The sequence below is a fragment of the Phalacrocorax aristotelis genome, chromosome 1, assembly GCF_949628215.1.
Source record: "Phalacrocorax aristotelis chromosome 1, bGulAri2.1, whole genome shotgun sequence".
Lineage (NCBI taxonomy): Eukaryota > Metazoa > Chordata > Aves > Suliformes > Phalacrocoracidae > Phalacrocorax > Phalacrocorax aristotelis.
The window spans coordinates 198,151,598-198,170,628 of NC_134276.1; the positions used below are offsets into that span (position 1 = coordinate 198,151,598).

Here is a 19,031-nt window from a genome sequence, read left to right on the forward strand (position 1 = left end):
ATTATCTATTTGACTTGTCTTTGGAAGAAAACTCAGCTTCCTCCAGAGCCAATTTGAACATTAAACAATTCACGGCACAGAAGGAAGTACATGTGCGAATGGCTGAGAATTTGGAACAATACAAATTACTTTTGAGTAAAAGGATGTAGGCCCTTATGTTAAGCCTAATCATTGATTTAGTGTAACTCCCCCCCACTCCAATCCACAACTTGAGAACCTAAACTAAAATTTATCCTGCCCAAGCACAGGCAAATGTCTGCACTGCTGAAGTTAGGTGTAGAGTTACTCCAGCTCTCCAAATCCCTGGTTGTCAGAATCCCTGTGCAGAAACTTGCCTCTATTAACCGCAGAGAAAATTTAAGGGTATTGTTCTTGTAACATAGGCATCTCCAGCTAATGCCTGAAGTGGCACAGAATATGTGGACATTGGGCATCTGAAGTGTTTAATCTTGCTGCATGTCAGTCATGTGTAGCTGACTAGGTCCTTGTGCAGGCTTTGGTTCTGGTGTCTGGGTGCTACCTGTTGGACTTAAACCAGTGATGGTGTTCAGCTGCAGCAGTAGTGTGTACTAGTGCTCATAGCCCCACCGCTGATGAAAATAGAAGCCATTAGCTCAAATTGGCCTGTTAAGTGCATTTGTTTGGGGTAGAGGTAGGTAAAATACATAAAAGAAGACAGGAAAGATACTGGATTGCAGTTTTGAATAGTGTCTGAAATTCATTTACATCCTGTTGTATCTTGCTCTGCATATGCAGTTCTTGAAAAGTGCTGAGTTTTAAGATCTGAAACATGGTTGGGTTTGTAGACCAAGGGCTAAGTCATGACCCATGCAGTGCAAGCAGCACCATAGCCGGTGGCTGTGACTTCTGTGACAGCAAGGGTAACTCTCCCAGTGTAGGGTATACCCTGAATAGGAAGGGACATCTGTCAAACTGGGATGAAGATTACTGCAATTTTTCCAAGGACCAAACAGTCCTTGGAATAGAAGCTAAAGCCACCTCTTAAATGAATCTTCTCATCTCCAAGTCCCATGTTGTTTTTCCTTTAGCTCCACAAGAAAGAGCTTGTTTTCTCCTTTAATATAGATCAATATTCAGTATATTTCCATGAAGAAAGTGTGGGTGTAAGTTCACTTAGATATAAGAGGGCCTTAAGGAAGTCTTACCCCACCTGCAGACTTGAAGTGGGGTATTATACAGGTTCTTCTGCATTTGGGGGACCATAGGGTCAGGCCTCAAGTTACTACATGAGTGGTGCAGGTAAGAAAACTTACATGGTAGAATTTTTGAAGTGACTTTAAAGTAAGAAATTGTTCATGACTGTTCAAGTTCTTAAAAGTTCCTTTTGTCTTGACTGATTACAAAAAACCTTATCTTAGAATGTAGCTTTTCTTAATAAAGGCAGAAATAGGGTGAGCATATTCAAATAATCGAGGGTTGAATTAATCTGAATAAAGCACAAGCCAGCTAGTACAGTCCATCTATAAATGGTTACATTTATGACATTTAAACACCAAACTGAATTGTCAATAATATGCATTCAACATGCATAATGCTGCTGTAGAATGAGATTTATTTTAGGATGTCTTGTTAAACTCCCCAAAGGTCAAATGTTGCACAGCATCAGGCATTGCCTTCTGAAGTTTGACTTAATTTCTTAACAGGCAGTACTTGTTCCTGTAAAGAGCAAGGCTAACAAATGATTTGGAAACAAGCATGTCACCATGTCATTTCACACAGAGGTGGTGAATAATCACTCTCAGAGCATGAGAATTAGGATACTTGGTGTTGTAAAACTAAATGAAGTAATTACATGAAGAGTTGTGGAACTCCCCAGTAGACGACATTTTTGGATGCTGAAAGTAAAAGCAGCTTCAAAACATGGTGAAACAGATCACTCTCCCGTCAAGAACTTGAAGAACCAAAGATCAAGGAACAACCTCCAGTTCACAAAGTCTTCAAGTAACAAAGCCTTCAGAGCTGGGAAGAAATATCAGACTCTATTTACCTTACACCTACCCTAAGTACTTGCCATGGGTCTTCTCTCAAGAGTAAATTTGGGGCGAGGGGATCTGGCAAATGGTTGTATTGGATTTATCTGTTAACACTGAGAAACGCCAGAACACGTCTGAGGTTCTTCCCTTTGCTATCTGTTTCACTCCAGCTGTCATAACAGAAGCTCGATGCAACGTAACTGCATAACACATTTTGAAACACTGATCACACCCTTTTTTCTCACTCTCTCACCATTTCACTTATCCCTCCCCTTGGTGAGACTGGGTGTGCATTCAGGTGAACAAGACTGAGATGCGCTGCCTCTCCTACTACAACTGTTCTAGGACGATTCCCATCTTCCTGAATACTTCTAGTTCTTTCCATAATGCTTAGGAGCTTGAAAGGTGATACATGATTTAAGCACTCATTTGCTGTATCTCAATTTCAGTGCACATGCGTGCGTTTCCCTTGCATCCAAGAGCACTTTTTCATACATTAGAGGTTACACAGACGTCTAGTGCTGCCTTCCTTGCTTTGTCACCTGTGCTCATTCTTACATACTCCCCTTCGCCACCTCCCCCAAGAGCTTTTCTTGTAACTTAGTATTCAAAAAGTCTTTCTTGTACAAATGGCTTCACTTTCTATGCAAGTAAAGAAAAAAACCACAAGCTGAGCTTATCACCGATGTAAGCAAGGCTGTTTAGCCACAGCCGTCTCAGTTAGCTGGTTACATAATTAGTTTCAGCTATGTCTCAAACCAAATATATCACTATCGTCTGCTTAACATACGACACAGAAAATTAAAGGGTGTTTGCAAAAATTCCGTAAGTTAAATGACAAAGAATACCTCCTTGAAGGTTTTCTTTGTTTTTTATTTAAATACGTACAGTTCCTAGATGTAATTGAGCCATTTTGCATGCAGCTACTTACTTTATAGCAACCCCTTAGATCAACTGGAGCAACTACAACCACTTTTGATTGTTCATGTCAGACCTTTGTTAATGCTAGCAAAGACAGCCAGCGTCGCTTCTGAAACTCGCCATCTTACTATGACAGGTAGTCTTTCACCGGTTCTGCTTTATTTCAGCTGCAGCTGCCCTCGGTTCTATACCAAGGCTTGATTTGTGTCCAGTTATGTCCAGTATGAGGTAAAAGTGCTGTCTGAAGTGGAGTCCATCTTTTCCTTTTAAACTGCCAGTTTAAATCAAGAAATTGGAAGAAGGAATGGGTTTGGGGGGGTGGGGGGAGACTTCTTAGGCATAGAACTAGCCCTTGGAACCCACATTGATACCCGAGCTGGGGACGTCGCTGTGGTTGCTATTTCTGGTTGGCATATTCACTTCATAAAACGAAGCGGTTTTGGGTCAGTTTTGCAAGGAAACAAAGGTTAAGCATCATTCTTTCTTGCCACTAAGAATAAAGCAAAGGATGAATATATTTGTGGAAAGACTAAAGTGCTTAGTTTATAAAATCTAAATAATCTGTAATTAGAAAGTGTTATTTGCTAATTATATGTTTATTTTTCCTGTGTTTGGAGATACCTAAATGCAAGTTTGTTATGGTCAGCTCTGGATAGTAGCAGAAAAAAATTGCTACTTCAAGGGACAGATCTCAACAATTGTAAACACCTACTTTGAGCTCATCATCTAGATCTACATTTGATCAATCACACCCTTATGATAGAATTTAAACTGTTTTAGACTGAGATTTTTGGCTGTCTGTAAATTCAGAAGCTGCTCTTGGAGAGCAAGGAGAATATGTGAGTGTCCTAGTAAATGCTCACTGGCCAAATTCTGCTAACAGGCTTATGTCACTTTTCCTTGCGGGTAGGGGAAGAGGGCAAATGGGAAGGGCAATGCAAGGGGAGCATTATCAGAGGCTCCCGGAGCACGATACAGATCTCTGTAGATACTTTCCATTATATACCCTTCAAGACTGGAGCTCTTCGGCGAGGCTGTTGCAGATCTCCAATTCTTGCCCTTCCTACCTTCAGTACTACAAAATATTTATTGCTGCAGTGTGTAATTAGTTGTCACACCTGCCTACTCTTGAAGGAAGCAAAAGCTGGAAGATCCTTATGATGACACAGAGCATCATCTTTAGTACCCTCCACACTTTACTTTTTATGCTACGAGGGAAAAAAAAGTCTGCTTACTAAATTTATTTCTGAAGCTGCTAATGTACTGAAATTAACTGTTTAAATAAAATCAGTACCTCTGTTGCAGGCTCACCGTATCATTGCGCATTAAGGAACTATCTGCTGCTGCAGGGATTGTTCCATCACCACCAACCCAGCTTGATGAAAACTCCACTGTTAATAGGGCTTGTGCTTTATTACAGTCAGAGAGGGTAATGTAAAAGTAAGGGAGTTTTCTATACATTACAAATGTGAGAAGGGGCGTGGGAAAAAAAAAAAGTTTTAGCAATCACTAAGAATTTATCTTAAAAATAATAAAGTAAACCCAGCACAAAACCCACCCACTCAATAACTTACCTCAATACTTCAATGACAGCTTTCAGCCCTTCTTTTGAAGTCATTCTTTTCTCAAAGGCAGCAGTGCCTGAACTGAAGATGGAGATGCTCCCATAACTCCTATAGAAGGATCAAAGCTTACATCCAAAAAATAGCAATATTGTGCTTTCAGTCTCTCCTATTTTTATTTAAGAATTATGTGTTTTGATTTTAAGGCCTTTTGGACCTACATATTATCTTTAAGAAAAATTCTAATGTAATTATTACTTCTTAGCCAAATGATACAGAAACTGTGGTCTGAAGAACTAAGCCCTTCAAATAAAAGGGAACTGCACGTACAAATAAAGTAGACTAACTTTAACTGATAACATTTTACTTTTTAAAATAGTGACCAGTTCCTGTGCTCTCAGGAAAAGTTTTAATGCAAAGCATGACTATACAATTAAGTATCCATATGAATAAGATGCAAATTGGGGGCTACTAAATGCCATCACTTTACCTTTCCAGATGAGAGTTACATAGGAGCTACATTAAAGACCGCCGTCAGAGGAGCCAAGCTCCTTGTTCCCAGAGAACTGGGATTTTCAGGTAAGCCTGTCCACTGCCAGCACTCCTGCTGGTACGATGCGGTTCTACAATGCTTCAAGCCAAAGGCCATATTTATATTCAAGCCTTGAGTGAAAATTATATCACTTGATTAAAAGAAAAAGAAAACAAAAATAAAGCAACAAAATGTTTCTTCATCCTCTACCTCCCTCTCTACTGGTTTGGAGAGATTAAACATCTCCTTTACAAAGGTCAAGGTTATATTCGCAGTTAAAAATGTAGGGGGGAAAAATAGAGATAATAATTAACCAGTAACCATTTAAACATGTTTCCCAATAAGCTGCTTCAAACTCACCTAGTTCAAACTATACATAAGCTAGAACAAATTGTTTTATTACTGCAGAAAAAACACGTGCTGCTCTCATTTAACCCTAGAAGAACAAAGAAATGCTGACTGTTGATAGAATTAGAAGTTACCTTTTGAAATACTGGAGACAAAATGCAGTATTCATTTTTTCCCAGGTACACTATATAATAATTTACTTAAATAGTACAGGTGTAAACATAACTGATGGAATGACAGTTGAAATACCTGAAACCATAAAATGCTCAGAGAAACGTCACCAAAGCCACCTGGGAAAGAATTAAACAAATTTTCCTGAGGTTGAATAGCTTGAGTGAAATGAAAAGAACCAGAATCCAGGCTTAAGTCCAAAGAGCTAAATGGAAAACCAATCTTTTCACATAGGATGTTCTGTGGTATATTTATGATTACAACTGTATAAATTTTTATTCAATGGTTGTCTTAAATCCATCTGAAAATAAAAGGCAGTGTTGACTACCACTAGAAAATTGCAAATAAAATGTTTAATTTCAGAAACTGAGTTCACCATTTATAAATACACTAAAACATAGTAAATGCAAAATTAGATTAGGCAGCGGTACAGTATTTTAACAAAGCTACAACTTTTCTAAAAGGTCATAGGCAAATGATGACTTGTTTCCCAAAAAGTATTCAATGAAAACTGAAATGAGAAGATTAATCTTTCTAGAGTTAAAAAACCATGGAGAACATTCCGTTCAAATTAAAATGCTGGCTATTTTTTTTCCATCTTATTTGAAGTTTGGAGGGCTCTACATCCCATTTGCCTGATGGACACCAACAGTTAAGAATCAACCCTACTACATAAAATTCTAAGCAGTGCACCATATCCATAAGGCTATTACTGAAAATCAGAAGATCAGTTATTTCTGTACTAGGAGCTTTAAGACAGGCTGTTCTACACAACTGAAATTACGTTAGGAGTAAGGGCTCAATTTTTACAATAGGGCACCTTATAATTTCGATGCACTAAAGATAAGAAAAGACTTTAGAATGACATTAGCGTCTTCATGGTAAATTTCTTGCCTTTTTTGAACATGGCATTAAATAACAAGCATTAATTCACGAACTTTGATAAGACTTCCAAAGAGCTTTTATAAATACCCAGAATATTTCTGTAGTTCAGTTAAAATGTAAAACCTGAACAGGAGAACCCAGAATGAGAAGTTTAACTGCCGATTGCTGTGTAACCGACATTCCGTATCACCTCAAATTTAAGATTTTCAGATACTAAGTCAATAGTCTCCTGTAAACACATCTTCAATAACTCTTCGTAATCCTTTAAGTACTTTAGGGTTTGCAGTTAAAAACACCACATGATAACAAGATGGCTTGAACCCCATCTTTCACGTACAGCTTTCTTTTGACAACTACAAAAGCTGTTCTGTTGCAATTAAAGCAATGTTCAACTAAAATACAGTACCTGGTTTATGGTTTTTACATAATAATTGAATAAAAAACTACAGAATAGAACTGTTTACATCTTTTTTTTTTTTTGCCATTCTATTAAAACAAATGAATGAGCTTTTTTAAAGTTCATTTACAATTATGGATTAAAACCTACATAATTTTGTATAATTTGACAAGACAGGCTATCTCTAGTGTGAACTTTTAAAAAACATATATACAATATCTGGCCTGAAGTACTATGAATAAGGCACATGTAGACATATTGAAAGCTGAAAAAATGAAACTAAAATTTGGAATTATAGTCACTGATTAGATGTCATACATGGCCCCCATTGGAGCAATTCAACAATCCCAGTTATAGATAGTTAATATCCAGTGAGCAACAATAGATTTAGTCTAGCAGTTTGTTCATTAGTTTCAATACTGGAAGTATATTAAAGGAAGATTCACTTTCAAAAAGATAAGCTTTTCAAAGTGTTCAATCATTAACCTTGACTGACTAAAGCTGTTGCTTTCATTGGATGTATTAAACAATCTCTCTGAAGGAACAATGCTTGGTGGACAACCCAAGAACCTGACAGCCAATTTTGACAGTACTGGCCAAGATGACTTCTTAAAGTTCCAGTAAGTTAAAGGATCACAGTTATGCTCAAGCACTTCTTCCTCCAAGTAAGAAAGCACCATTTCCTCTGGTAACTTTGCTCTTTCTTTCAGGTCTTTTGTTTTCTTCATGTCACCCATGAGCGACCAAAGATTATCTTCTCCATATGAATTTGTAGATGGTGAACCTATATCACATCCATTGGAAACAGGTTTATCATCATCTGAGGTAGAACTCATTATTTCCAGCTCCCTGATTAAGTCTTGTTTATATTGTTCAGCCTCCTCTTCTGTAAATAAGGATGTTTTATACCGGGGATCCAGAAGCGTAGCAAAAATGTACCTTGGATCATGAAGCGTGGAGGACAATCTACTCACCATAGCTTCTTTCAAAGATTTCAGCATAGTATCTATGCCCATTGTTTCCTCAAATAGCATTTCTATTTTCCTGTTAAGTATATGAATCATTGGAATCACCTGGCTTAGAGTAGACATGTGTGTACTCATCTCCCTGCTTGCAGCTTCAAAAGGTTTGAGAGCATGACACACCGACTGCATGACTTCCCACTGATCACAGCTTATTAGCTCCCGAAAGCTGCACTCGATTGACATTTCATCAATTGCTCTTTTCTGTTCAATAAGGCGTTCAAGCATATGAAATGATGTATTCCACTTTGATGGAACATCTTGTATTAGCTGGTGCTGAGGCAACTCGTACTCTTTTTGCAACTCAGCTAACTTCTCTTTTGCTTTTGCCGACCGATGGACGCGTTCACAGATCTTTCTTGCGATACTAAGCAAATTCTGAACCATTCTCTGGCTTTTAATAGCCTCATTTACAATGACGTTAACAGTGTGACTAAAACATTGTACACTTGAATGATCACCTTCATTTAAAGTTTTTTCTATACTCTGATTATCAGTAACAGTAATCCCAATCTGAAGGCCAATGGAAGTAATCCATGTTTCCCACCAGTACTCTAATTGCTTTTGAATACTGATTCCATTGTAGTCGCAATCAATCTGCGATACATTTAATAGTGCTGAACAATGGTAATCCTCACACTGTGGTCGAAATGAAGACTCAAATGTTACCCAATGAGCTGTCAGGGTTAAATATTCTCGTGTTTGGTTGCTCATCCATATTCCAGATGTAAAATGGATCACTCCACTCTCAGCTTCTTTAAGGTGTGAAATAATTATTTGTTTTACATTATCATACATATCTGGAATTGCTGTCCTAGAAAAGTAAGATGGAGAAGGTAAAGAATATTGAGGTTGCAAGTATTCAAGCAGCCTGTTAAAGCCAATGTTGTCTACAAAAGAATATGGCTGAAGGTCAAGTGCAATCATTTCAGCTACAAGACTTGTGATTTTTTTGGCAACTGGGTGAGAGTCACAAAACTTGTCATTGGTTTCATCAAAATTTGAAGATCCTAATAATTCTGTGCTCAGTGGCATGTGATTATCCGTAGATGAGGATAATACTGTCTCTGAGACATCAGTTTTCAATACATTGTTATGAAACCGCTGCAAATGTCTTAGAAGGCAACTTGTGCCCAGATTTGTTGGCTTTTTCCCCCTACTTATTGTACGTCCACAGTGCATACATATTACTTTTGTTGAATCTGCAGAACAAATTGAAAAGTGATTCCACAGTTTTGAGGTCTTCTTACTATTAACAGGAAATATAATTTGATTATCATGTGTAACCATTGTAGGCAAGTCAGTCAACTTTGAGGATGAACATTCTGCAGAAGCCAAAGTGGCGTAAGGAGAATTTGCCAAACTCACATCAAGAAAGCCCTTTTGGTTTCCAATTACATCAGGATGGCGTCTATATAGATGTCTCATCAAGCAGCTTGTGCCCACATCTCCTTTTTTACCGCGACTTATCATACAACTGCAGTATCTACACACTGCTTTTAGACTGTCTGCAGGTGACAGTGAAAAGTGATGCCAAACTTCTGATTTAAGCCTTTTCATAATCCTTTTATTTTGCTGAAATACAGCAGTAGGTTCAAATATTAGTGGACCTAATCCCTCACACTGTTTCTCCGGAGAGGAAACAAAGGAGACTTCACCTATATCATCAGAAGATGACAGCATTGAGTCTTCCACCAGACCATCTCCAGAAGAGATATTAGTATGGATCTCCTCAGAGATTCTGTCCGGAGAAGAAGAAACAGAAGTTGATTCTTTAATTAGTTTTCCAGGAGAGGATGACATAGAATTCAGATCACTATCTGAGGGTAGTAAAGAAGGCAACAGCGTTGGAGGTGCAGTGTAGAGAGGTGGTATGCTGGTACCACCCCCGTTCTCTTGCAGGACAATGGAACGATGGGCTCTCCACATGTGTCTTATTAAACAACTTGTTCCCAGGTCTTTCCCATTTTTTCCTCTACTGAATTCATTCATGCAGTGGATGCAAACAGCTTTAGAATTATCTAGAGGTGACAAATAAAAGTGTTTCCAGACAGCAGATCTCCTTCTGGAACCTGATGTGCTCTTTGGAATTACAACAGTTTTTTCTGCTACATTCTCCACAGTGTCGTCATATTGGTTGTTGGGTAGCTGTGGAGATGACCCAACCATGACTTCTTCTTTGCTGCACTTTTCAGGAACTGAGAGATCTGATATTTCTTCAGAAGAAACAATAGAAACAGATTCCTCAATTATTCGATCTGGAGATGGTATTTTAGAAGCCATTTTCTTGACAAGTTTTATAGGGGATAACATAGAACTCAGATCTCCAACATCTGCAGACTGAGGTGGCAGTAACAATGTAGGTGAAGAAAAGGAGGATATACCTGGCATACTTCCATTTTCTTGAATTAGTACAGTTGGATGGGCTCTCCTCACATGTCTCATGAGACAACTTGTACTCAGGTCCTTTTCATTTTTACCCCTGCTGAATTCTTTCATACAGTACATACATATTGCTTTAGTGCTATCTCTAGGAGATATAAAAAAATGGTTCCAAGCAGGTGACTTTTTTCTGGAGCTTATGTTTCTGCTAGAAAGGAGGCTTTGTGTCACAGCTTCCATTGCTACATCATACAGCGTACTACTATACTGAGAGAAAAGAGATCCATAATCATCTTCATTTTCTGTAGATAAATATTTGCCAGGGTTGTTGGTAATGAAGTTCTTTTCTTTGTCTTCTTGTTCATCACTACTGTCTGCATGTTTGAAATCGTCTTGTTCTGTTTTGATATCCATTCTTTCTAGAGTACAGTTAATGCTGTCTTCCTCCTGCTCTACTTTTAAGTTATTGATTTTACCCAGTACGAAATTACCATCCATTCTGGGGGAACCTGCTTTACTCTTGTCCATGGATGACAAATCCTTCTTGCCAAGTCTTCATTTATAATAAATATAGATAATTTAAAAGATTATTTTAAATTTTATTAAAATGATGTATCTTGTATACTGAATGCACAAACACAAACGTGCGTATGTGTTAAAAGAATCTCTGGTTTATGAAGTCTATATCCGTGTTGTGCTTAAGCAAATATGATTAGTCATAAAAATGCATTTTAAAATTATAGACTTAATTAATGGAATCTCATTTTTTCTCCAGGATCAGGACATTTCAAGTAATAGATGAATGTTCTCAGAGACAGCTACTGTTAAATGCTTCATGTTGTAGACATAATCCTAAAAAATGAATGTTCTATTTTCTTGTTGAAGGAAGCCATTCTGTTCACCTTGACTGGGCAACTGTAATTCTTTTGCACCATCTAGAAATAAAAAAAGCAGAAGAGAAAGTTGACTAAAACACTCTAAATAACTATAGTACAGGTGAACTGAAAACATGCACCAAGTATTCTGTGTTTTGGTTTTTTTTTTTTTCCCCTTTGAGATAAAAACAATTCAATGTACTACTGGGAAAAAAAAAAAAAAAAAAAAAGAAAAAAACCAGCATTTACTCAATACATTTATTGTGGGCAAATACATGTCTGCACACATAGCTCTGGTTCAGCTTTGACAAAACCTCGAGTCCAAGCATCACTTTTGTATTTGCTTGGACATACCTTTGCCTCATCCTACATCCTAATTCAACCACTGCATAATCATACATACACACACATATATACATATACTATGTAGGTATGTATCTGTAGATATAGACATGAAAACAAGCAGGCATTTAGTCGTGTTAGCACAGAAATATGTACTTAAAACCAAATATTAAGCTATGCTCTTGTACTTGTGAGCCCTTCGTCACTGACAGTGGTATTTGAAAATACAGTATTTTACAAGAAACCTCTGTAAAGGTGTCCGGCGTTTAGTCACACTAATCTCCCTCAGTTCCTCTAATCATAGTCTCACAAGGTTATATTCACGCCATAACACTCCCAGACAGCACCATACTGTAGAAACAAGCTACTTCTAGAGTTTCACAATTAAAAACTGAAATGCTTAATTTAGGATAACTGGGCTATGCAAATACCATACATACACTGAGGTCTCCCAAAAGAATAACCTCACTCAGAAGCAAAGATACATACAGTTGCATACACTGGTGCCTAGTGCAGCACTGCCAGCTCGAGTTCCTCAGGTACCCAAGGGTAATACTGGAAAGCCCATTGACACCAAGATAGCTCGTTTCCCTCATGGGTAAAGATCTCCCCCACCAACAATTCCAGTACAAAGAGTAGGGTTTTGAAGTATAGCTGTATATAAATCACAGGGGGTAATACCAGGCTGAAAAACCAGAACCCCACACTGGCCCCACACAAACCTGAAGAAGCTGTCTGCATTTGTCAGCCAGTCTTTGTTGTGTTCTTTGGGTTTTTTTTTTTTTTTTTTGGTTTGGTGATTTTTTTAAATTAACTACATTTCTGTCAGAATTCTAAATTTTGCCAAACTATTTCCTACTTATTCTCGTGTCATTAATGTAGTTATTGGCACCTTTATTCAAGATAACAGCATTTTTTGACCACACAGGAGTTGCTACACTATGCACTCCAGTTTGTGCAAACTGGATTTTATGGGACTCTTTTCTCCCTAGCTGAAGACAAAACACAAATTTGAGTTGGTTATTTTAAAAACCTCTCACAGAATTTTCATGTGTCACTCAAACTAAGCAGGATTTCAGCAGACAAATGGTAAAATTAGCCATAGCTACAAGACACATAAAAAACGTCTAGGTTGCACCTACACAGGCATTTCCCCCCTATATCAAGACCAATGTCATATTAGCTTTGTAACTTATTTTAATTAATATTTTTTTGAGGACTCTTTACAAGAGAGGTCAGAACCACTTATCTTCTGTGGATTTCAGACTTCTGGAAAGCCTATTGCAGTGATAACTTACTTTTTCCAGTGCAGGGGAAGGGGCAGGGAAAAGGAGAGGCAATCAGCTTATTGCAGCTATTTTAAGAGAAGGGAGATGGAGCGGTCAGAACTTGCAAAGAGGAAGGCAGTAACTGGTCTTCTTTCTGTGAAAGTTTTAGGATTTGTGCTCTGCGTTTCTCTCTCCTTCTCAGAAAAAAAGAGATGTTTTCAGACACCAAAAGATATGAGGGCTGAGCATGAAGAACATCAGTTCTAACGAAGGGAAACGCCTGAATAAACAGAAAAGCCTTAAATTTAACATACTTTCCCCAGGTTTGTGAAACTACTCTACCAGCAGAGACTAAATTTACATAATTCAGTATAAAACTGAATGAAACACAAGTTAGTGATCACAAACAAATTGATGATATGGAAGCATGTGCATCTGGGACAAGAGAGAGAGCATAAGATAGTCAACATTTTTAATAGAAATCAATCTAACAGGGTTTGGTGGGGTTTTTTTCGATCTTTATTTCGATCTAATCTGTGAATTTGGAGCTTGTACTGCAAACAGGAAAAGCAAGAATATATAATTAGCTATTGTGACTTCAGATCACAGAATGAAAGGTGCACAAGCAAGTGACTCCATGCAAAGCTTACAGAACATGAATTATGCATGTCAGTGCCAAGTTACAGTAGGCACATTACAGATTCCTATCTAGGTTTGCACAAAACACATGCATGCACCCATTGGCATTGTGTTCTGATGAAGCTGTGCACCATTTCTTTGCCTCAAAACTAGTAATCACATCTCTATTAATATATATAAATTTATAATATAAATCTGCAACTGCTGAAAAAAAAAAACAAACAACAAAAAAACCTGCTATGCAAAAACAATTCCAGGCTTTGAACAGAAAAACCCACATTGATGCTTCTCTTGTCCCTGTCCTGATAAGCAGTTACTGCTTAACATGGCTAAGCATAAGGTAGCTGTGATGGGAAGATTTGGAAACCTCATAAATAACACCAGTCGCAAACTTCGCAACAATACTTAACTAGATTGGCATTCATTAACAATGCACGTGGCCAACGGTTAAGTTCTCAATCATTATCAACCATTATAACTATATATTCAAACAGTTAGGCCTTAATCATCTTATCCTAAATTAGCTTTGAGTACACAATACCCCTGAGCTGGTGCCATGTGGTTAAATACTGATGGCTATGGTCCTTGATGGTCTTAGTTGCTGACGCTGAATAGATGAGAGTGCTGTTTGGACTCTGATGCAGGAACCCTGGCAGTAGACTTCTTTCTTCCCTACTTCTCCTTGCTGTCGCTGGGTGTTTTTAATGCTCATAACCTCCTCCACCAAAAAAGGGTGTGGGAAGCAATCTCATCTGCTCCTGACATTATTTAGCTGCTTTTCGTTAGGACTAGAACCTGTTCTAGTTCCACCAGAAATCCTTCCTCCTTATTCTGTATCCTTTGTTTTTGCTTGCAGATTTTACTACTTGAATTGTTGATTCATGTTTTTCTGTTCCTATTTGTGCAATTCAACATAGGTCTCGCTTTACATGTACATATTATTTCTGTACTTATGCTTAGCTGTGATATAAAACGCTTTAATGCTGTTAGGAGGGTTGTGCTATTAGCACTGTTACAAAGCACTTATATAGTGTGGCCAGTTACACTATTTTAGCGTACTTATGACTGAGTTCATGACAATAAAGCATTAATTATATCTTGCCCACTTTATCGATTTACAGGTCTCTGGCTACATAATACCTATTTTCCTGGGCATTGTTGCTGCCTTCTAGGAATGCAGAATAGCTGAGATTCTTAGAGGAGAATCGTTAGAGCTGCTCGATCACTTCCTAGGAAATCCCCAAAGTTGGATGCCCCTTAGAAGATTTTGCATGGTGGTTTTTTTTCCAATATTTTTCAAACATCTAAGCATGTTCCCTGTTGCTTTGAGCGCTACTACATCATAATGCGAAATTAAGTCAACTCCCTCCCTTCAAACACCCTTGAGGATTCAACCCAAATTTTCTTTAGAATACAGTCCCAAAAATGCTCAAGGTTAGAAAGATAAATATTTTTCATCTCCCCCTCCCATGCCAACTCTATGTAAGAGTCAATCTGCTTTACAAACAAACAAAACACTCCACCCTAGTTTTAAATTTTATAGTAACCTGGAACAAAGTATGAATTTGGTTATGACCACCTGTACATAACTTATTTACCCTTGGACACAAGCTACTCGAAGGTAAGCACTACTGCTAAACAAACAGGATACGCAAGGAGAAAGAAAATGTTTTCAAAGGTACAAAAGGCTACAGGCAGTGAGCTCAAAATTAAAATGATTTATGCCTTTGAAATCTCAATTAGATTCAGACAAGCAGCAAAACAAAGAGAATTAGGAGTCACCTTGCAACAAAAAATCTTCAAAGAAAATAAATGGAACTAGGGAACAATTATCTACTCAAATGTACTACTATAAACTATCAGCTCCTGAGCGGCTGTAGACAGTCAGTGGTTTGCTGTGGTAAGAAGCCTGCAGAAACATTTTATAGGATTTTCCATTCAAAATGGGATTACTGAAAGTGTACGGTGGTTGACAAGAAATGTCAAGAGAATGGCACTGATCCAAAGAGTGCCACAGCTGACTGCTGTGACCAGAAGAAATCACTGCTGAATGAGAGAGAGAAAAAAAGAGAAACACCAGTGTCTTGGGATTGCAGAGACATATATTAACATACAGAGTAGTATGAAAAGTAGGCAAGAACACAGAACCATGAGCAGATTATTTGTTTGTAAAGCAGATAATGGCCTGCAAGCTTTAAACAATTTTAGATTTTAGGTTGAGTGGTCAGGCAATAATCATGGACTTTCTTATAATACAGAATCTTAGTACAAATAATGGTCTAGAGAAAGTAGTTTAAAACAAAACTGAAAACCCTTTAAATTATTATACAAGTACATATAATGTAAATATAAACACACACACCTGCAAAATGAAAGAGTACATGTTTTAAGAAAGATGCAAAATGTGGAGAGAAAGTGAAAGCAAAACTATTTACTAGTTGAAAATAACCAAACAAAACAGAGACAGATTTTGAATGTAGGAGGAACAGAAATGCGCATGTGCTGGTTTCAGCTGGGATAGAGTTAATTTTCTTCATAGCAGCTAATACCGGGCTCTGTTTTGGATTTGCGCTGAAAACAGTGTTGATAACACAGGGATGTTTTCATTACTGCCGAGCAGGGCTTACACAGAGTCAAGGCCTTTGCTGCTTCTCACAACACCCCACCAGCGAGTGGGCTGGGAGTGCACAAGAGGCTGGGAGGGGACACAGCTGGGACAGCTGACCCCAACTGACCCAAGGGATACCCCACACTATATGACATCATACTCAGCATGTAAACCTGGGGGAAGAAGGAGGAAGGGGGGGGACTTTTGGAGTGATGGCGTTTGTCTTCCCAAGTAACCATTATGCTTGATGGAGCCCTGCTTTCCTGGAGATGGCTGAACACCTGCCTGCCCATGGGAAGGAGGGAATGAATTCCTTCTTTTGCTTTGCTTGCGTGCACCACTTTTGCTTTACCTATTAAACTGTCTTTATCTCAGCCCAGGAGTTTCCTCACACTTTTACCCTTCTGATTCTCTCCCCCATCCCACTTGATCGAGTGAGTGAGCGGCTGTGTGGGGCTTAGTTGCCTGCTGGGGTTAAACCACGACAGCACATTAGAAACAATTTGCACAAACGGATGTCAATTTTAGAATGACTAGTGCTGATCTTGTTTATTTATGGAAATCTAGAGGCATCATTAAGAACAAAGTAAAAAGAAAATCCCTAAAAGCAGGCAATATAAGCAAAAAGGAGGAGATATTTTAAGAAATTTTTATTAACTTCCAGCTCAATGGCAGGTACTATGCTAATTAACGAATATCTGCTAAAAGAAACAAACAAAAAACCAAAACAAAACCAAACCACAAAAAAAACCCAAACAACAACAACAAAAAACCCACCACAAAAATCCAACCAAACCAAAAACTCGAAAAAACCTGAAAACACCACACACATTCATAAACCTGTAACAAATAAGCAGAACATATTTTCATAAATATGTAGCCTAGATGAACCTTACAACTTTTCAGGGTTACAAATCCCTTAAAGATGGAGAACTAACAGTGATGTATTTTTCATAGAAATTTCCTCTGACAAAGTATCAGTACTAGCTCACTGATAAAGAACTGCAGAAGTTTACAAGATACTGAGCAATTAAAATGTGGTACTAGAAGAGACTGTAAAATTAGCATGCTAGTCACACTTTCAAACAGGGTGGGTCCTACGCTGAAGTCTCACTGAAGCTCACAGGAGTCTGCACAGATGTATAAGCATGAACTAGTGGATGTAACAGTGTAGTTGGGATCAAAGTACAGAAAGTTAAGCTTAATAAAAGAAGCAAACTGTTTTGGACCTCACGGGAGGTATAATTGGTAGAGGACTGTTGTGAGAGAAGGAAAGAATAAGGTAAAGCCACCTTTACTATTCCATTACTTTTCCAGTCACCTGAAAGGCAGATCTCTACATTAACCAATAATTGTTGTGATTTTACAAAGGTATTTTCTCCAATTTGCCAATCTCTCATGCCCACAACCCCAAATGCTCCATCTGGACAAAAAAAGAGTAAAGTATGGAAACAGCACCACCAATACAGTACATTGCTCCTTGTTGACATGAAGAGTCTTCGTCCTAACTGAATACTAGAACAGAATATAACCGTTAGGTCAAGTAATATTAGACATTTTTATTAATCCTGTATGAAAGAATTGAAGTTTATAGGAATCTATGTAAAAAAAAAATTTGGAGAAGCATATGTTAGAGGAAACATCATAACCAAAATCATATCTAAGTCATTTAAAAAAAAAAAAAGGGGCATACATGGAAAAAGGAAAAAAAAGGGGAAAAAAAGACAGAAGCTATTACTTTTTAAAGTGCTCTTTTACTGGAGAGGAAAACCCTGATGTTAAAAACTTAAAGTGTTTTTATTCAAAATGTCAAGTATTTACTATGCCTTTTTCCCTACTTCTATCTGAAAAAAAGTGATATATGGAAGTAAGAAAAATACAACATTTTTTAATATCGGTGAGAAACAGTATCTAGGTCTAGTGCTTGTTCTGTCCCAAACTACTGGTCTTGCAGAAGTCTAAATTTCTTCCTCTATGACCCCTCCCAATTAGGAGGGCTGTAATATTTTATCTTTCATCTTTTGTTTTTGTTCCATATATTCTGCCATGAGTTTTACAGGGTCATCTTACTACGTGGCTTATCCATCAAGGTCTCATGCTCACTAAGGCTCCCTAAGTACTCCTGAGACACTTGTAGCATGAGGGGGAAAAAAAAAAGCTTTTCTAATTAAAGTTCCATTTTGGAGTGAGACAAACATTTAGAAAAATCCTATTTTACACATAGAAAACATTCCTTAACAGTTTTATATCTTCATGTAAACAAGAAATTCAGCTTGTAAACTGAATTGTAAACAATTCAGCTCTCAAGACTGGGGCTGGTGGTGGAAAGGGAAAAAACAAAAAGGCGGGGGTGGGGAGTATGGGATTATTTCCTCCAAGGCTGGAGCGTTTCACAGATGCGTGGCCAGCCAAGCAGGATGCCACACGTAGAAGCTGTAACAGGCTGGGAGGCAGGAACCAGGCAGCTCCTGAGGATGCTGCAACTGCTGGGCTTCAGCTGCTGGAAGAAATGGGGGAGTATCCTGGCAGGGCAGCTGATGCCCTCAACTCCCTCATCCCTGAGGAGAAAAGAAGCCAGGAAAAATTACAAAGAGAAAATAACATATCCAGAGTAACGCATAAGAAAGGAAAGCGTGCTTTGGAAACTGATGGGACAAAGGTACATGCTCAGAAGCTTGGGAGACAAAGCAGGAAGAATGAGAGCCCTCCAAGAAAGGTATGTGAGCTCCCCAGTGTGCTCATGGTACTTGTCGGGACACGACACAGAGACCTCCAATTTATCCAAGTGAAAAAGATCATTCATGCCTCTTCATGTTGCTGAAAAACTCAGTGCTTGGTGTAAGCTGGGCCTAAATCAGTCATTCCAGACAGAGGAAATCTGAGTAAAATAGCCATAACTATCATCATTAGACTCTGGGTATTCAACCCTAATTACAAACCCAAGAGTTTAGCTAAAGTAGAGACTGAAAAGTTAGAAAGACTGTAAATTAAATGTAAATACTTCCTGCTTTCTTGCCTCCTGTCCTCTAAAACATCAGATAATTCTACTGTGAACATGGACTACTTTATATGAAGCCGTAAAATA

The 19,031-nt window shown here is 38.1% G+C and overlaps 1 protein-coding gene across 5 annotated transcripts in view; it reads right to left on the reverse strand.

Annotated features, from left to right (window-relative positions):
* Positions 1-5,861: 5,861 nt before the first annotated feature.
* ZBED4 (zinc finger BED-type containing 4) overlaps positions 5,862-19,031 on the reverse strand; it is a 29,981-nt gene continuing 16,811 nt past the window's right edge. For all 5 annotated transcript variants that reach the window (XM_075081274.1, XM_075081275.1, XM_075081272.1 and 2 more), the window contains exon 3: positions 5,862-11,149. In XM_075081274.1, coding sequence (XP_074937375.1) covers positions 7,224-10,742 — 3,519 coding nt within the window. In that variant the 5' untranslated portion in view covers positions 10,743-11,149 and the 3' untranslated portion in view covers positions 5,862-7,223. The remainder of the gene's footprint in view (positions 11,150-19,031) is intronic.